Genomic DNA, 21,242 nt, shown 5'->3' with positions numbered 1-21,242 from the left:
GAGTAAAGCCAGTGTGGCTATTATGCATGTGGATGACTCAACACGATACACGTCAGCTACTACAGCGAGTGAAATCACAGAAACACTTAACAAAAAGCTGCAGTTAGTTTCAGAATGGGTGGCAAGGAATAAATTATTCCTAAATATTTAAAAAAACATTGAGCAGAGATCGGCTGATCGTCCTCTAGTGGCAAAATAACAGCCCAAAATGCACAATTCAAGAGGAGAATAATTATTCTATCAAGGATTTATTTTAAACAGAGACAAAAGACATGTGACACAATGTGAAAATTGCAGGAAATGAAGAAATTGATTCAAATTGTGGAAGTGAATGCTGGAATTAAACAATTAACTATGTTAATTAGCAAAAGCTGTGTGCATTAAGAAAATAGGTTCTTGTCTCAAATAGAAGCCTGTTGTGTTTTATGGTATATAAATATGTATAGTGTAATTGTTGTTTATTGAGGAATTTGTATTTATTACGGATCCCCATTAGCTGCTGCCAAGGCAGAAGATACTCTTCCTGGGGTCCAGCAAAATTAAGGCTTTTTATACAATTTTAAAAACATTACAATACATTCACAGATTAGCCCTCAGGCAACTCCCCCACTACCACATATCTACAGTGCTAAATTCGTGTCTGTGTGTGTGTGTGTGTGTGTGTCTGTGTGTGTGTCTGTGTGTGTGTCTGTGTGTGTGTCTGTGTGTGTGTCTGTGCTGCTTCACAGTCCCCGCTGTTCCATAATTCGTTTTTTACATATAATTTTACTGCTTGCATCAGTTACTTGATATGGAATAGAGTTCCATGTAGTCATGGCTCTATATAGTACTGTGCGCCTCCCATAGTCTGTTCTGGACTTGGGGACTGTGAAGAGACCTCTTTTTGGGTATGCAGGACTCATCTGCAAAAGAGACCGTGGTCTCAGCATGACTCCATGCTTGAATAACAGTTCAATTAAAATGGTTTCCTCCATCAGGTAACAAAACATTTAGTGAAATGTTTTCCCATTGAGTGAGAAGGAAGTAGCCACGTATTTTATGAGCACATGGCTGAAAGGGAAGTGGTAGGGTCATTTCAGGCCTGCTCTTCTTTAACTCCATTCTTGTTGGACTATCCCAATTGTTTGAGAATGGACTGATTTCACAACGGAAGTACTGGGACTGTGAAGGGAAATGTTCCTTGTGGGAATTCATACATCTAGGTCAATAGGAATGTGGTTTCCATCCGCGCCTAAGGGGCAAAACCAAGCTATGAGACCATGATATGAGGAGCCATTCACAGCCTGTTCTCACACCTGCAGATGGACGGGTCATGGCTACTCTCAATCGACAGAACACATTTTTTTCACAACAATGCCTAAAACAAATGCATCAAAACCTTTAAAATGTAAGCCAAAATAAAGTTGTTTGGGTCAGGAAAATTAACAGATTGATAAATCATTGTTTCTATACAAGTTAGAAGAAATTTACGATGAATTCCAAGAAAAGAAATGTATATGTATATTGTCATAACTTTTTTTTTTTATATAAATATTATCCACTTCACTCATGATTTAAATATTAAACAGACAGTTCTCAATGTATAAGAATTTCCATGTGCTTTTGACTGTGTTTAAAGTAATTCCACAATAGAATTCACTATGAATTGCCATGGTAGAGTAGAGTCATCTAGTGTTATAAACTGAAATGACTAAACGTTACCTTGATACATTCAATGTCTGGAAGACAAAATGTAGACTAACGACACTAATGTGAAGAATTTGTACATCATATTCAAGCTTCTCCATGGAATCCATTATTGAGTACTACCATCAAAATTATTTCAGCATTTCATTGGAGCATTTCAAAGCAAGGTGATCAGCACATTTTTGCTGCAAGTTTTGTGTTGATGGACTGAATGATTTTATAGACGAGGCCTGGGTCTATTGGAGATCAAATGAGAAGAATGTCTACTTACCAACAGCCCTGAAGAGACATGCTCCATCCTCTTTCATTTTTTTTATGACGAATCCTTTCTTTTCCCCAAGTGCTTTCTCAAACCAGTGCTCCTGCTAAGAGAAACAGAAAACCTGTCATTTAATGCAGTGGGTTATATAGGCAGGCCTAGCCTATAGGAGGTAATGTTACATTACTGTCTCAAGTGAGCCACGACCTTCCAAGAGCAAAATTAGGCTACTTAAATTTTGTTCGTTTTAACTACACATTTGTTTACAAAGTCTCCAATGAAATTTTCCGTGCCCATTAAAGCGCTCCCGAGTGGCGAAGCATTCTAAGGCACTGCATCTCAGCGCAAAGAGGCGTCACTACAGTCCATAGTTTGAATGCAGGCTGTATCACATCCGGCTGTGATTGGGAGTCCCATAGGGCGGCACACAATTGGCCCAGCGTCATCTGGGTTTGGCCGGGGTAGGCCGTCATTGTAAATAAGAATGTTCTTAACTGACTTGCCTAGTTAAATAAAGGTTAAATAAAATTTAAATATTTTTTTTTTTATTAAAATAAAAAGCGGACCTGAGTGCCAGCAAAGTGTGAGGTTGTAGCGAACATCCTCCAAGCCATCTACGCCCTCTCGAGAAGTAACACACTAAACCAGGGATCATCAACTAGATTCAGCCGGGGGGCTGATCTGTTCTTGAACAGATGGTCAGGGGGCCAGAACATATTTACAAATAATTATTTTACTGCAAATTGACCGCAAGAAACCCAAAAAGATATACTGCTGTATTCGACTAAAACATAATGATTTCAAACCTTGCATACATTTGCATACGATCACATACAGTGCATTCGGAAAGTATTCAGACACCTTGACTTTTTCCACATTTTGTTATGTTATAAGGCCATTCTAAAATGGATTATATAAAAATTGTCCACATCAATCTACACACAATACCCCATAATGACAAAGCGAAGAAAAATAAATTGCTGCCAAAGGTGCTTCAACAAAGTACTGGGTTAAGGGTCCGAATACTTATGTACAGTTGAAGTCGGAAGTTTACATACACTTAAGTTGGAATCATTAAAACAAATTTTTCAACCACTCCACAAAATTCTTGTTAACAAACTATAGTTTTGGCAAGTCGGTTAGGACATCTACTTTGTGCATGACACAAGTCATTTTTCCAACAATTGTTTACAGACAGATTATTTCACTTATAATTCACTGTATCACAATTCCAGTGGGTCAGAAGTTTACATACACTAAGTTGACTGTGCCTTTAAACAGCTTGGAAAATTACAGAAAACGATGTCATGGCTTTAGAAGCTTCTGATAGGCTAATTGAAATAATTTGAGTCAATTGGAGGTGTACCTGTGGATGTTTTTCAAGGACTACCTTCAAACTCAATGCCTCTTTGCTTGACATCATGGGAAAATCAAAAGAAATCACCCAAGACCTCAGAAAAAAACCTCCACAAGTCTGGTTCATCCTTGGGAGCCATTTTCAAACGCCTGAAGGTACCACGTTCATCTGTACAAACAATAGTACGCAAGTATAAACACCATGGGACCACGCAGCCGTCATACCCTCAAGAAGGAGACGCATTCTGTCTCCTAGAGATGAACGTACTGTGGTGCGAAAAGTGCAAATCAATCCCATAACAACAGCAAAGGTCCTTGAGAAGATGCTGGAGAAAACAGGTGCAAAAGTATCCATATCCACAGTAAATCTAGTCCTATATCGAAATAAGCTGAAAGGCTGCTAAGCAAGGAAGAAGCCACTGCTACAAAACCGCCATAAAAAAGGCAGACTACGGCTTGCAACTGCTCATGGGAACGAAGATCGTACTTTTGGAGAAATGTCCTCTGATCTGGTGAAACAAAAATAGAACTGTTTGGCCATAATGACTGACCATTGTTATGTTTGGAGGAAAAAGGGGGAGGCTTGCAAGCTGAAGAACACCATCCCAACTGTGAAGCACAGGGGTGGCAGCATCATGTTGTGGGGGTGCTTTTCTGCAGGAAGGACTGGTGGACTTCACAAAATAGATGGCTTCATGAGAAAGAAAAATGATGTGGATATATTGAAGCAACATCTCAAGACATCAGGAAATTAAAGCTTGGTCGCAAATGTGTCTTCCAAATGAACAATGACCTCAGCATACTTCCAAAGTTGTGGCAAAATGGCTTAAGGACAGCAAAGTCAAGGTATTGGAGTGGCCATCTCAAAGCCCTGACCTTAATCCTATAGAACATTTGTGGGCAGAACTGAAAAAGCGTGTGCGAGCAGGGAGGCCTAACAAACCTGACTCAGTTACACCAGCTCTGTCAGGAGGAATGGGCCAAAATTCACACAACTTATTGTGGGAAGCTTGTGGAAGGCTACCCGAAACGTTTGACCCAAGTTAAACAATTTAAAGGCAATGCTACCAAATACTATTTGAGTGTATTGTAAACTTCTGACCCACTGGGAATGTGATGAAATAAATAAAAGCTGAAATAAATCATTCTCTCTACTATTATACTGACATTTCACATTCATAAAATAAAGTGGTGATTTTTAAAATAAAGTGGTAACTGACCTAAAACAGGGAATATTTACTAGGATTAAATGTCAGGAATGTCAGTTTAAATGTATTTGGCTAAGGTGTATGTAAACTTCCGACTTGCAACTGTGTGTGTGTGTGTGTGTGTGTGTGTGTGTGTGTGTGTGTGTGTGTGTGTGTGTATTTAAAAAAATATTTAAATAAATTTAAACAATTTAAAAATACCAATAATTTATTTATATATATATATATATAAATAAATTAATTATTATTTTTTTTTTTTTTTTTTTTTTTTATACAAATCGGCCGATTAATCATTATCGGCTTTTATTTGGTTCTCCAATAATCGGTATCGGTGTTGAAAAATCATAATCGGTCAACCTCTAAACTGAACCATGCCACAACTGCGTCACGGCACATGCACAAAAGTTATCCACCAATCACAATCTTGGGCAGCCTTTCCCAAGTTGTAACCATGCCCATGAAGTGTAGTGGCAAGCACTCTACCAAAATGGACAATGAGGAAGCAAGCTCAGCAAGCCCAGGATGAAATCATCCCCAAAAAGGGCATCAATGTTTGTTCTATAATAAGGCAGTGGTTCGGGTTTGTGAGGTCAGATGCTCAGCAAACTTATGTCCTGTGCAAAGTGTGTCGAAAAACAATTGCTATGAAACGTAGCAGCACAACTAGCCTCTCCCAGCACCTGAGACAGGAACACGAAGTGAAATGGGAGGAATGTATGGAAATACGTGATGCTGATGTTTCCAATCATCCCACTCCCAAAAAGTCCTGTAAATAACCATAGCCACATAATTTTCAAATGTCATCCCATATGACAAGAACATTTTGAGGTAGGAGATAAAAGATGTGGTGACCTATCACACCTAGCAAAATATATGGTCCCCATCTATACAGTGGAAAAGTCCAGCTTCAAAAAGCTGCTAAACACAATTGACCCCAAATATCAGCTACCAAGCTGCAGGTATTTTGCAGAACAAGCATTGCCACGGTTATACATTGCTACCCATGAAAGAGTCACCGAGAAGCTGGCTAATGTGTCTTACTTTTCTACCACAATCGATCTATGGTCAAGCAGAACATCGGACCCATACCTAAGCTTGACTGTCCACAACATACAGTGGCAAGAAAAAGTATATGAACCCTTAGGAATTACCTGGATTTCTGCATAAATTAGTTATAACATTTGATCTGATCTTCATCTTGGTCACAACAATAGACAAACAGTGTGCTTAAACTAATAACACAAGAATTATTGTATTTCTTGTTTAAATTGAATGCATAATTTAAACATTCACAGCGATCTCAGAAGACCTAAGATTAAGAATTGCTGACTTGCATAAAGCTGGAAAGGGTTACAAAAGTATCTCTAAAAGCCTTGATGTTCATCAGTCCATGTTAAGACAAATTGTCTATAAATGAAGAAAGTTCAGCACTGTTGCTACAGCACAGCGCAGAACTGCAACAGCACAGCGCAGAATGCTCAATGAGGTTAAGAAGACTCCTAGAGTGTCAGCTAAAGACCTACAGAAATCTCAGTAACATGCTAACATCTCTGTAGACGAGTCGACGACACGGAAAACACTAAACAAGAATGGTGTTCATGGGAGGACACCACAGAAGAAGCCACTGCTGTCAAAAAAAACATTGCTGTACATCTTAAGTTCACAAAAGAGCACCTGGATGTTCGACAGTGCTTCTGGCAAAATATTCTGTGGACAGATGAAACTACAGTCGAGTTGTTTGGAAGGAACACACAACACTATGTGTGGAGAAAAAAAGGCACAGCACACCAACACCAAAACCTCATCCCAACTGTAAAGTATGGTGGAGGGAGCATTGTGGTTTGGGGCTGCTTTGCTGCCTCAGGGCCTGGACAGCTTGCTATCATCGACAGAAAAATGAATTCCCAAGTTTATCAAGACATTTTGCAGGAGAATGTAAGGCTATCTGTCCGCCAATTGAAGCGCAACAGAAGTTGGGTGACGCAACAGGACAACGACCCAAAACACTGAAGTAAATCAACAAGAAGAAAATACGCCTTCTGGAGTGGCCCAGTCAGTCCTGACCTCAACCCAATATAAAATGCTGTGTCATGACCTCGAGAGCGGTTCACAAAAGAGATCCCAAGAATATTGCTGAACTGAAACAGTTTTGTAAAGATGAATAGTCCAAAATTCCTCCTGACCGTTGTTCAGGTCTGATCCGCAACTACAGAAAACGTTTGGTTGAGATTATTGCTGCCAAAGGAGGGTCAACCAGTTATTAAATCCAAGGGTTCACATACTTTTTCCACCATACACTGTGAATGTTTACACGGTGTGTTCAATAAAGACATGAAAACGTATAATTGTTTGTGTGTTATTAGTTTAAGCAGACTGTGTTTGTCTATTGTTGTGACTTTGATTTTATAACCAATTTATGCAGAAATCCAGGTAATTCCAAAAGGTTCACATACTTTTTCTTGCCACTGTAGATGAAGACTGGAGGTTACTAAATGTATGCCTCCAGATATCATACTTACCCCAGTGAAATAATAGCCCAAGGTCTCAAAGATGCACTGGCATCGTGGAAGCTGAGCGAAGACAGACAGTTGTGCATGACAACTAACAGCAGGAGCAACATGATAAAAGCATTGGGCTTGAACAAGTGCTTTGGACACAAATTATGCTTTATACATACATACATACATACAAAAAAATGTTATGGTCTGAAAGACTCACGGATTGACAGTGCCATCGAGGTACGCAAAAAGGTTGTCCGCAGCTTCTCTTCCAGCTGGAAGAAGAGGCGAGATACAGTTTTGGTACACTCTATCCACTCACCAGCTCATCACAGAGTCCCCAACCAGGTGGGGTTCAGAAGAGAAGATGATTGAACGAGTACCTGGAGCAGGAAAGTGGCATAGCCCGGGTTCTGGGCTCAGAGAAGAAAAGCAGGCACCTGGTGCCCAGCTAACAGGATAGCGTTGTGTTGGAGTCAGTGAACAAGGCCATAAGCCTACTACAAGAATTCACTGACACGCTGTCTGGTGAGGACTACGTTAGTGTCTCTTACCTCAAGCCTCCGGTCAAAGGAGGGTGAGAACAATCTCACAAAACAAATCAAGAGCATCACACTGGAGTATCTAAATGTGAAGTACGATCCAGCTTGCCACAGTTGACCTCCTGGATATGGCGTCTTTGATGGATCCCCGGTTCAGGACAAAAATACATAGCAGACAAGATTGAGAGCATCAAACGAAGAGCGGTTTTGGAGCTGAAGTCTCTGCTAGCTGAGAAAAGTACACCTTAGCCTGGCACAGCTTTGCATGTGCGCCAAGAAGAAGCTGAACCTGTGGCTAAGAGCAAGAAAACACTTGCAAACTTCTTAAAAAAGACAGTGCCGTATGCCTCCCAGTCAGAGGAGAACTCCATCAAAAATGAGCTGTCAAGCTACTTGATGTCCCTTGACACAGACCCACTTGAGTGGTGGAAGCTTCATGAGGCCAACTTCCCAAGACAAACCTATGTTGCTAAGTACCTATGCATTCCTACTAGTGTGCCCTTCAGAGAGGGTCTTCAGCAAAGGTGGGAACATTGTAACATGCCACAGGGCACACCTAAAGCCAGAGTCAGTAGACAGGCATGTAATTCCTTTTCAGAAACAAGCAAAGGAACTTTGATTTCTTTGACAGCAATTTAGTATTTGTTTTGCACATTGCTTTTTCAGGGATACAAGGCATTTTTTTCTCTCCATTATTATAAAAAAAATCCTATGTTTCATGATGACAGCCTGGCAAGTGATGTTGTTCATTTGTTAGTTTTGCACATATAGGCCTTGTTGATACAAAAAGTGGCATTGTTTATTTCTAATTTTAATAAATGAATTATTTGAATTATGTCTGTCTTTTTTTTTTGTTTAGAGAAAAACAAGAAAAATTGAGATGTACAGTATTATCGTGAATCGTCGAAACCGTTTTTTCAGATATGCACCTACTGTAATGTCATCTGCCTGTATGGAACATTTTATTTTTGCTGCTAATAAATGGGCAAAAGACCCAACCAATAATCTATGTTTGGAAAGCCATTTATTTGTTTACATATTTATGAACATTTGCAATCTCACCTTTGCTAGAGTAGTTCAGGAAGGTTAGCCACTGCCACACACAGTGACATTCCTATCACTTCTATGATCTGAGTCCACCTGTGTCATGTGTCATTTTGGTGCCATTAAAAATAAATAAAAGGCTTTTCTCATTTAGCTGTGCATTATCTCCAGCGACCTTTTGACCCGGAATTTGGACACAATTTTTTTTTTATGTTAGTAATTTTAGCAGACAGTTACTCAGAACATCTTACAGGAGCTCAAGGGCACATTGACAGATTTTTCACACTGGGCTCGGGAATACGAACCAGCGCCCTTTTGGCAACGCTTTTTAACCACTAGGCTACCTGCCATAATATCTCAACAACGGTAAAGCCTACATAAATGAAACAATGTGCACTGTGCTTCTGGGAGTCTTGTTTTATTCAGCACGTTCTGCTCTAAAAGCAATGTTAAGTTTACCCCCCTAATACCCTAGTAAAGTCAGTTACTTTCAAGTTTACTCAACATTCTGACTTGTAATGGGATGTTCTGGCATGCTGAGCATACTTGTTAGAGATTAGTCTTTCACTCTAGGATTCTAAAAGACGCTACATTTTACACTGGTTTACCTGCTCTACTGTCGCTAGGTCCTCAGACTGCAGTCTTGAAGCATTCTCGTACTCGTCTTCACTGTTGTAACCCGCACCTTCCTCCGAATCAGCACTGGGACCTCCGCCGCCACCTCCAACTACGCCAGGTGTTCCACCACCAGCCACACCAGTGCAGGTTGCTTGTCTTCGCCTTTTACTCAGACCGGGTCCCAAACAGCAACTTCCAATTCCTCCACCACAGCAAATGCTGCATGACAGTTCCCCGCGTGTCCCAGTAACGCATGTTATTCCTCCATTCCCATCCCCAGGTCCAACAGGAGAGCCTGAACCCATGGGAGGAGGCGAGGCCTGCTGCGGCCGAGAGCTAGCCTCGTTCCGTCTATCTTCCCTTGTCGAAGGTGGAGCGGGATGATACGACCATGGCGGCGGCGGCGAGGCCCTTGGTCTTGCACCTGTACGACCTCCGTGAGGATGTTGATGCGTGTCAGAGCCACTTCTTCTGTCAGTTTCGTCCGGGTGGTCCGAAACATCGACACTCGAGTTCGGCTTCTTCTTTGGAAGAATCGTCATGGTTGTCTGTTAGGGAGGGGGTAAAAGGGGTGACGATTCTTCCTTTCCAGAATGTAGCCTACGCCTACTTTGCCGTTTGGGACGTCCGTTTTTGTGCAATATTCGACCTTAAACAAGTAGGTGACAGAATATATCGATTTAATCTGTTATTGGCTTTGTTTTCTGGGGATAGGTGAACAAAAACATACCTGCTCCCTCTTGCCGTCCTCCAAGCTCTCCAGTCACCACAAAAAAATCAACACAGACCTGACGACACAGGAACGTCACTTCCCCAGTGCAACAGCATTTTTTTTTACTTTGGACGTTTTCCGTGTCAATGGTCTTTCTGCCTAGCAACCATAAAATGGCCCTTTGATGAGAACGAAGAATTTGCTTTATGTAAAGTATAAACGTTAGTTTAATTTAATTCGTTTTCTTCATTTATGTGCTTCTACACCTGCATTGCTTGCTGTTTGGGGTTTTAGGCTGGGTTTCTGTACAGCACTTCGAGAAATTAGCTGATGTACGAAGGGCTATATAAATAAATTTGATTTGATTTGATTTATCCAGGTGTAATTGATTAATTGTTTTTTGTTTTGCAAGATAAACAGTAAATGTTTTCCTTTATGATTATTGGACAGACATAATTGTTATTTGATTTTCATTCATTAAGCATGCTTTACTTTATTTGAGTGATTTGCTAAAATAGTAGGTCTAGCTAATAAAAAAAAAAATTTGCAAAGATGTTCCGACATGCTCCAAGACCCAATGCACAAACCTTACTGTATCTAAATCAAATCAAATCAAACGGTATTTGTCACATGCGCAGAATCCAACAGGTGTAGTAGACCTTACAGTGAAATGTTTACTTGCAAGCCCTAAACCAAAAACGCTGTTCAAGAAATAGTTAAGAAAATATTTACTATATAAACTAAAGTATAAAAATGGCATCAAAAAGTAACACACGAGAATGACATAACAATAACAAGGCTATATACAGGAGGTATCGGTACTGAGTCAATGTGCGGAGGTACAGGTTAGTTGAGAATTTGTAAAGTCTTCTTGATCATGTTAACAAACGTGCATAGGCTATATTTACTCTGTTAGTCTTGAAGAATGGATGAGCTGGGTCATCACATCTCATATCAACTGAAGTTCCTTCTGGAAAAATAAAGTAATTATTTTCTCTAGGCCTACCTCACCCATAATGTTATGCAATTTCTTCCCATTCTTTATGCTATTCATTCTGGAAATAACATTTAGAACATTGACAAAGGACCTGTAGTTCTTGAAATAATCAAATGGTTATTATGCTGCCCTGCCTTACCTTCACAATTTATTAATATTCTCAATCTGAAAAAATATTAAATATAGTGTTTATTGAGGTAGAGTTACTGGCAATTTTATCATATCCACAATTACAATGGATTTCTTGGTCTTATCTCATCTCCACAGGTACCCTATACACATCATTCTTGTGTTGCAGATTTCTAAAATGTGCATTTCGAGAGCTTGGGACGAAAAGGTTCTATCTGCATAAAGATTATTCTGAGATAATTGGCTTTAAAGTTCCAAACCCTCATTTGTTTGAATGGTGTCAGCCATTTTTATATTGTATTCTTTTGAACTTAACATGAATATGGGTATTTAGAATACTACTGTATATACAGTACCAGTCAGAAGTTTGGACACACCTACTAATTCAAGGGTTTTTCTTTATTTATACTATTTTGTACATTGTAGAATAATAGGGAAGACATCAAAACTATGAAATAGCACATATGGAATCATGTATTAAGCAAAAAAAAGTGCTAGACAAATCAAACTATATTTTACATTTTTAGATTCTTCAAAGTAGCCACCGTTTGCCTTGATGACAACTTTGTAAACTCTTGGCATTCTCTCAACCAGCTTCACCTGGAATGCTTTCCCAACCATCTTGAAGGAGTTCCCACATATGCTGAGTACTTGTTGACGGCTTTTCCTTTACTCTGTGGTCCAACTCATCCCAAACTATTTCAATTGGGTTGAGGTCGGGTAATTGGGAGTGGCGCAGCAGTCTAAGGCACTGCATCTCAGTGCTTGAGGCGTCACTACAAACACCCGGATTCGAATCCAGGCTGTATCACAACCGGCCGGGATTGGGAGTCCCATAGGGTGGGGCACAATTGGCCCAGCGTCGTCCGGGTTTGGCAATGTAGGCCGTCATTGTAAATAAGAATTTGTTCTTAACTGACTTGCCTAGTTAAATAAAGGTTAAATAAAAATTCCCACATGAAGGAGGTGTTATGGTGTGTGGGTGCTTTGCTCGTGACATTGTCTGTGATTTATTTAGAATTCAAGGCACACTTAACCACCATGGCTACCACAGCATTCTGCAGCGATACACCATCCCATCTGGTTTGCAATTAGTGGGACAATCATTTGTTTTCAACAGGACAATGACCCAACAAGTAGTTCCCACATATGCTAACCACTTGTTGGCTGCTTTTCCTTCATTCTGTGGTCCAACTCATCCCAAAACTATCTCAATTGGGTTGAGGTTGGGTGATTGTGGAGGCCAGTTCATCTGATGCAGCACTCCATTCTCCTTCTTGGTCAAATAGTCCTTACACAAAATGGATTATAACAGAACGTGGCCAAGATGTTCAAATGTTCATAAATTACCAGCATGGTCAAATAATAATAATCACAGTGGTTGTCGAGGGTGCAGCACCTCAGGTTAGATTACTTATTAGCTATTACTGCATAGTCGGAACTAGAAGCACAAGCATTTCGCTACACTCACATTAACATCTGCTAACCATGTGCATGTAACAAATAAAATTTGATTTGATTTGTATGGAATCAGGTGAATTAACACTCCTCAGTTAGCAGGCTCAAGCAAGCTAAAACCCCCATGGTAGCAAAAACTAACTAGCAGAAATTGTTAAGACGTTAGAAATGATTTAAACACACTTTGCTGTAGGCTACTATTTACTAGTTAGCAAAAAATCATGTATGTCATATAAAATATATTCACCCCACCCAGTATTGTAATCAAAACTTACCAGAAAGCATGTAGTTCTTGGCTCAGACAGTGTAGTAGTGTGGTCTCAATAGCATCTCATTAGTGTGCAAGATCTTGAGAATCAGCTGTACATGTGATGGAAGAGTGCACTGCACATGTGATGGAAGAATGCACTGTGCATGCAGAGGGTTGCAATTCCATTGAATTGGGGATAGTTTAACCAAAATATGCCACAAGACCTAGAATTGCCTTGTGTATCACACAAAAATGGTTCACTGTTATAAGCTAACTTTTTTTGATGAATGTAAGCGAAATTCCCAGGCTTAACTTCCCATGGAAAATGTCCGGAAAATTTCCGACCCTTTTGCAACCCTAAGTGGCAATATCGTTCACTATTATCCTCAGTAATTTTCCATCCAAGTTGTCATACCCAGGTGGCTTGTCATTTATTGATAGACAACAATAATTTGTTCACCTCTTCAAAATTACAATGCTTGTCTTCCATAATTTGGTCAGCTATACTTGGATGTGTAGGGTCGGCGTTTGTTGCTGGCATGTCAGGCCTAAGTTAGCTAATCTTGCCAATGAAAAAATCATTAAAGTATTTGGCAATATCAGTGGGTTTTGTGATGAATGGACCATCTGATTCAGTGAATGATGGAGCTGAGTTTTCCTTTTTACCCAAAATGTAATTTTAAGGTGCTCCAAAGCTTTATTATTCTTGTAATTTATCTTTGTTTCATAGTATTTTTTTATTCTGTTTAGCCACGTGATTTTCCATTTTGATGGAGGGAAACTGGGTGGATTATTGACAGAAGCGCGCCAACTAAACTAAGTTTCTATGGATATAAAGAAGGACATTATCGAACAAAAGGACACTGTGATGTAACTGGGACCTTTTGGAGTGCCAACAGAAGAAGATCATCAAAGTTAAGGCATTTTTTATATCGCTATTTCTGACTTTCGTGTCACACCTGCCTGGTTGAAATATGTTTTTTAACTTCTTATGGCTGCAGGGCAGTATTGAGTAGCTTGGATGAAAGATGCCCAGAGTAAACGGCCTGCTCCTCCGTCCCAGTTACTAATATATGCATATTATTAGTAGTGTTGGATAGAAAACACTCTGAAGTTTCTAAAACTGTTTGAATGATGTCTGTGAGTATAACAGAACTCATATGGCAGGCAAAAACTCGAGAACAATCCAAACCAGAAGTGGGAAATCTGAGGTTTGTAGTTTTTGAAAGCTTGGCCTATCGAATACATAGTGTCTATGGGGTCATTCTGCACTTCCTAAGGCTTCCACTAGATGTCAATCGTCTTTAGAAACTTGTTTGAGGCTTCTACTGTAAAGGAGGGGCTCATAAGTGGGGTGGCAGGGTAGCCTAGTGGTTAGAGCGTTGGACTAGTAACCGAAAGGTTGCAAGTTCAAATCCCCGAGCTGACAAGGTACACATCTGTCGTTCTGCCCCTGAACAGGCAGTTAACCCACTGTTCCTAGGCCGTCATTGAAAATAAGAATTTGTTCTTAACTGACTTGCCTAGTTAAATAAAGCTTAAAAAAATAAAATAAAATAAGTGCTCTTTGAGTGAGTGGTCTGGCAGAGTGCCACAAACTCTGACGCTCGTTCACGTGAGTGGTAGCTCTCGTTCCATGGCTTTTCTACAGACAAATGATTTCTCCGGTTGTAACATTATTGAAGATTTATGTTAAAAACATCCTAAAGATTGATTCTATACATCGTTTGAAATGTTTCTACGGTCTGTAACGGAACTTTTGGACTTTTACTGGGCTGAACGCGCTAACAACAAGGAGGAATTTGGACATAAATGACGACCTTTATCGAACAAATCCAACATTTATGTTGGAACTGGGATTACTGGGAGTGCATTCTGATGAAGATCATCAAAGGTAAGTGAATATTTATAATGCTATTTCTGACTAATGTTGACTCCAACATGGCGGATATTTCTTTGGCTGATTTTGTCGTCTGAGCTCTGTGCTCAGATTATTGCATGGTATGCTTTTTCCGTAAAGTTTTTTTGAAATCTGACACAGCGGTTGCATTAAGGAGAAGTCTATCTTTAATTCTGTGAATAACACTGGTATCTTTTATTAATGTTTATTATGAGTATTTCTGTGAAATGATGTGGCTCTCTGCACAAATCACCGTATGTTTTGGAAGCAAAACATTACTGAACGTAATGCGCCAATGTAAACTGAGATTTTTGGATATAAATATGTACTTTATCGAACAAAACATACATGTATTGTGTAACATTATGTCCTATGAGTGTCATCTGATGAAGATCATCAAAGGTTGGTGATACATTTTTGTGACTCCTATCTTTGGCTGGAAAAATGGCTGTGTGTGTTTTTGTGACTTGGCTCTGACCTAACATAATCATATGTTGTGCTTTCGCTGTAAAGCCTTTTTGAAATCGGACAGGATGGGTAGATTAACAAGAAGTGTATCTTTCATTTGGTGTATTGCACTTGTTAATGTGTGAAAGTTACATATTTCAAAAAAATATTTTTGAATTTCCCGCGCTGCCTTTTCAGCGGAATGTTGTCGAGGGGTTCCGCTAGCGGAACAAAGGGCTAACCAGACCCCTCTTTTACGCTGCTGCTACTCTCTGTTTATTATCTATGCATAGTCACTTTAACTCTACATACATGTACATATTACCTCAATTACCTCGACTAACTGGTACCCCCTGTATATAGCCTCGCTATTGTTATTTTACTGCTGCTGTTTAATTATTTGTTACTTGTATTTTCAATTTTTTACTTATCTTTTTTACTTAACCAACAATGCAGTTTTAAGAAAAAGTGTTAAGGGCTTGTAAGTAAGCATTTCACTGTAAGGTTGTTGTATTCAGCATTCATACAATTTTATTTTATTTGATTGGCTTTTCTCTACAAGTAGGGTCGGTCAATGTTTTTTTCTACACATACACACATTCTTGTACAACTAACCTTGTGGTGACACACAATTCAGTCCCATTCAAAATCCTATTTTCCCAAAACCCTAACCTGTACCCTAACCTTAACTCTAGCTCATAACCCTAACCCTAAAACGAACTCTAGCTCCAAACCCTAACCCTAATTCTAACCTCAACCCTAGAACCCCTAGAAATTGCATTTGGCCTTGCGGGGACTAACAAAATGTCCTCAGTTGGACACATTGTTTGTTTACTATTCTTGTGGGGACACACACACACATGAAGAGAAATCAGTACCATGGACAGCCACAACATACATTATTTAACTCATTGGACTAAATAGTTTTTGGTATATTTTAGTTGTCACTGTATTAGACTAAGAATGGTGATTTTATGATGTTGAAATGTTCAAGTTGAAATGGTACTTGAATAGTGGAGGCTGCTCCTGCTTTCTTTGCAACTTGAAGTAAATCAATAGTTGTTAAGTAGTCCGAAAATGTCGGAAACATTAGCTAACTTTCTTGACCATGCTGTAGATTTTTTGTGATGATTTGTGATGAAACAAAGGGCGCACAAAGGGTGTAACATTTCTAGCTGAGGAACAATTTTAGAGTTTTCTCACAAAGTTTATAGTTTTAGACTGCAGTTGCAATTAGTTTTTTCACAAAAAATGATATCTAACCATACAAAGGGCGCTCAAGATGGCGGCATGAGAGGGTGTAACATTTCTAGCTGAGGAACAATTTTAGGGTTTTCTCACAAAGTTTCTAGTTTTAGACTGCAGTTGCAATTTGTTTTTCACTATTTTGAATACATTTGTAATTAATCAAACATTGAAATATATTTTTGGCAATTTCCAACGAACAAGCTAGCTATCTAAAAGTTTCAGCATGTGTAGTGAAGTTAGCCTGCTAATGTCTTCATAGCTAGTAGCATGGAATCAGGACATGACCAAACTGTTGCTGAGATAATGGATGTTGAAACTTCCAAGGAGAAAAGAGGCATTGTTGAAACTCACATATGCTTGCAGTGTAAAAAAGGGGGATGAATGTGATTCATACTCGAATACCCCAACCAAGGAGCACTTCCAAAGAAGCTGAGATGTGACCCATCAATGAGCCAGCTACATGACAACATTGTCCGCATCCTCATGGCTAAAATCAAAGAGAGCGCAGATGACATCATGAATTTGGTGAAAAAGAACACTATCAGTGTCGTTAACCTGAAGAAATCGATTGATTTCAATGCTGAGGAAGTAAAAACTCTGAAGCAGCAGAACGCAATATTGAAAATTCAGGTTGCAAAGCAGGAGAAGAAACTCACTGAAATGGAGTCAAAGGTAAACGAGAATGACCGGTATGGTCGGAGATGGACTCTTCAAATTTATGGAATAGCAGAAAAATCTGACGAGAACATCAAAGCAAGAGTGAAGGACATTTGCAGGGCAATAGTCCCGGAGGAGGAGCGAAATGTTGTTTCAGGTTCTCTGGATGTAGGCACCGCCTGGGTAGGCTGAGAGATGGGGAAAACAACCAGCCACCACGACCAGTGATCATGAGATTCATCTCCAGGACAGCGAGGGATATGACATGGAAAAATGCAAAGAAAAATGACTATTTAAAGAAGAACGACCTGAGGTTCAAGAAGGATCTGACAGCATTTGACAAAGAAGCTCGGGATCGTCCGTGGCCGATGATTGAGAGAGCAAGGAAGGAAGGGAAAAGTGCATACTTTGCGGGAACCAAGGCTTTTGTTAATGGAAGGGAAATTCACGGTGACGCCTAGCTTGTTGACTGCTGGGTTTATCAAGTGAGTTGTGCAGGACTGAGCTTTATTTGATCTGATAAAAATGTATATTTCTTGAGGAAAGAGCATTGTTTGTGTGAGCCAAACTGTTTTTATATATATTTTTTTATGGCAGGGAAATTTGCACTGACACTTAATGTTAGCTTGATGGCTATTCGTTTTGCCAATCTATGGTACAATGTTATTTGCAATGGTATAATTGTATATACACTGCTCACAAAAATAAAGGGAACACTTAAACAACACAATGTAACTCCAAGTCAATCACACTTCTGTGAAATCAAACTGTCCACTTAGGAAGCAACACTGATTGACAATAAATTTCACAAGCTGTTGTGCAAATGGAATAGACAACAGGTGGAAATTATAGACACCCCAATAAAGGAGTGGTTCTGCAGGTGGTGACCACAGACCACTTCTCAGTTCCTATGCTTCCTGGCTGATGTTTTGGTCACTTTTGAATGCTGGCGGTGCTTTCACTCTAGTGGTAGCATGAGACGGAGTCTACAACCCACACAAGTGGCTCAGGTAGTGCAGCTCACCCAGGATGGCACATCAATGCGAGCTGTGGCAAGAAGGTTTGCTGTGTCTGTCAGCGTAGTGTCCAGACCATATGCTGGTGCGGTTGGCCCTGGGTTCCTCCTAATGCAAGACAATGCTAGACCTCATGTGGCTGGAGTGTGTCAGCAGTTCCTGCAAGAGGAAGGCATTGATGCTATGGACTGGCCCGCCCGTTCCCCAGACCTGAATCCAATTGAGCACATCTGGGACATCATGTCTCGCTCCATCCACCAACGCCACGTTGCACCACAGACTGTCCAGGAGTTGGCGGATGCTTTAGTCCAGGTCTGGGAGGAGGTCCCTCAGGAGACCATCCGCCACCTCATCAGGAGCATGCCCAGGCGTTGTAGGGAGGTCATACAGGCACGTGGAGGCCACACACACTACTGAGCCTCATTTTGACTTGTTTTAAGGACATTACATCAAAGTTGGATCAACCTGTAGTGTAGTTTTTCACTTTAATTTTGAGTGTGACTCCAAATCCAGACCTCCATGGGTTGATACATTTGATTTCCATTGATAATTTTTGTGTGATTTTGTTGTCAGCACATTCAACTATGTAAAGAAAAAAGTATTTAATAAGAATATTTCATTCATTCAGATCTAGGATGTGTTATTTTAGTGTTCCCTTTATTTTTTTGAGCAGTGTATATATATGATTTAGGTCAACCACTTGCGTGGTGCAAAGGACTGTTTTAATTTGCAACTAGTAAGAACTTTTCTTTTTGTGAGAACCCGATTCATGTGAACGTATACAAGTTTAATATTCTAGATTATCATGTAAAACTGTATTAAAATCTCCACCCCATATTACTTTGGCCAATGGAAATTTAGACATCATTTTACTTATTTTCCTCTCAAAGTCTCTGAATAAAATACAGTTACTTGACTTGTTATTGGAAGCATAAGTATTTCCAACAATGAATTGAATGTGGTTGACATCTACCAATAGTATAATCCATCTCCCTGTATTATCTGCTTCATGACTCAATATATGACCCTTAAAGTTGCCTTTTAAAAGTGACACCTGCTGACTGATTTAGTACAAAATGAAAACCAGATATCATTCCCCATTGACACTTCCAAAACGCAGTATCTGTGGAACAGGCATGAGTTTCTTGAATTAAATAAAAGTCGGCACGCTTACCCTTACAATACAAAAATAACGATTTCCTTTTCAAAATATTACGGATTCCCCTGGCATTAATAGAAAAAACAGAAATGGACATTTACTATCACAGTGACTAAATGAAGATAGATGGCCTCCTAAGGATAGCAATTATGTTTGTGAGATAAGGAATACATGTCTAAGGTTAGGTGTTCTAGATATTTGGAGACTTAAGAACTGAGATAAGATTATGTTAACATGGAGTACCAAAGATTTATCTATACAATCCCGTATTAATTTCTGGCTTATATCTGAAGATATGGCTGACAAGGTTGATGTAACGTCTGGAGAGTGATGGGTGTGGAGTCAGAAGCAGAGAGCAGAAGGTTGACGGGAAAAACGCTTTAATGTCCTTTAGCACAGTAACCAGTTACAAACATGGGTGAAGCCCAAAACACAGGCGCAACAAACCCAAAACCATAGTTACCAAAATACCGGACAGCGAAAACCCAAAAGTACACAAACACCACTAACGTCAAATAACAACAAGCCCGCACAACCACCAGCGGGCTAAACAAACTTAAATAACACTCATCCCAAAACCCCAACAAGGAACAGGTGAAAACAATTAGACAAAAACAAACGAAAAGGAAAAAGGGATCGGTGGCAGCTAGTAGACCGACGACGACGACCGCCGAGCGCCACCCGAACAGGAAGGGGAGCCACCTCCGGTGGTATTCGTGACAGTTGATACAGTCTCGATTGAACCATTGATTTTAACAGACCACAAAGGGATCTCAATAAAGATAAATATGCATGGTTTGTCAACAAAAAAAGTTAGTAAAGGTCACTGTAAAATGAACAAGACTTTACTAGAGAATGAAGTATTTAAGAAGGAAGTAGCAGGAATGAATGATAACAGTGGAATTGTGCCTGTGTTATGAATACGTTTGGAAGTTACTGGGAGCTAATGAAATTTGATATTAGGCTTTTGGCAGTTTCAGTGGGAAAAGAAATTGCTCGTGCCAAGAGAGAGAAAGAAGATGATATCATAAAGGGAATAATGGATTATTCTAAAAAAAAAAATCAGGAATTAGTGGAGCTATCATCATTGCAAATGCAGTTAGACTGTATCTACGAGGAAAAGGCCCAGGGAGCGTTTGTAAGATCAAGATGAAAATGGATGGAAGAGGGAGAGAAAAACTAAATATTTCTTTAATTTAGAAAAAAGGGCAGGCGAAAAGACTTCCATATGTAAATTAATGATTAATAATACCCCCAATGGAAAATCAAAAGAAATCTCTCAGCATGTTGCCCAGTTTTATCAGAATCTGTATCTATCAGCCCAGCCAACTTCCAATATGGATCTTTTCTTAGACAATGTAGCAAACATTGCTAAGAAGATAGATAATGATTTCAGGGATTTTTGTGATGATGAGTTATCTGAAACGGAGATAAAAGACTGTATTAAAAGCCTTAAGGACAGTAGGTCCCCTGGAAATGATGGTTTAATAAGTGAGTTTTATAAAGCATTCAATGATAAATTAATTCCTTTCATTCTTGCTATGTTTCAAGAATCAATAGAAAAATTGGAGTTACCGGCTTCCTTAAAGCAAGGTGTAATTACTTTGATTCCCAAACCTAATAAGGATACTCTTTATGTAGACAACTGGAGACCCTTGCCCTTGTATTTGCTAAGAAGTTGAAACAAGGCTTGCATCATATAATTGATGAAGAAATATCTGGTTTTATGCATGGTCGACACATTAGTAATAACATCAGGTTGATCTTAGGTATGATTGACTATAATGACCTCATCCTTGATGATAGTTTTCTTATGTTTGTTGATTTTTATAAAGCTTTTGACACTGTAGAACATGAGTTAATGTTCAAAGCAATACGTTTTTTGGGGTTTGGTGAGTTTTTTTTAAAAGCAGTCCAAACTTTATATAGTGGTTGTACTAACTCTGTAAAATTAGACATCCCAAAGATTTGATATTGGCCGTGGCATTAGGCAGGGCTGCCCAATTAGTCCATTTTTATTGGTTACTAGATTATGGCTCTTCATATCAAGAAAGGGAA

General features: G+C 39.5%; 1 protein-coding gene across 3 annotated transcripts in view; it reads right to left on the bottom strand.

Annotated features, from left to right (window-relative positions):
- Positions 1–9,989, bottom strand: part of LOC120059534 (OTU domain-containing protein 5-A-like) — a 45,834-nt gene extending 35,845 nt beyond the window's left edge. Inside the window, exons 1-3 of one of the 3 annotated variants that reach the window (XM_039008664.1) lie at positions 9,942–9,989; positions 9,202–9,759; positions 1,958–2,051 (exon numbers count right to left, since the gene is read on the bottom strand). In XM_039008664.1, the coding sequence (XP_038864592.1) occupies positions 1,958–2,051; positions 9,202–9,753 (646 nt within the window). In that variant the 5' untranslated portion in view covers positions 9,754–9,759; positions 9,942–9,989. Of the gene's footprint in view, positions 1–1,957; positions 2,052–9,201 lie in introns of all 3 variants that reach the window. The other 2 variants (XM_039008665.1, XM_039008666.1) reach the window with 2 other exon arrangements.
- Between the last annotated feature and the right edge of the window lie 11,253 nt (positions 9,990–21,242).

Source organism: Salvelinus namaycush, chromosome 14, assembly GCF_016432855.1.
Source record: "Salvelinus namaycush isolate Seneca chromosome 14, SaNama_1.0, whole genome shotgun sequence".
NCBI lineage: Eukaryota > Metazoa > Chordata > Actinopteri > Salmoniformes > Salmonidae > Salvelinus > Salvelinus namaycush.
This window is presented reverse-complemented; position numbering and strand designations above follow the sequence as displayed.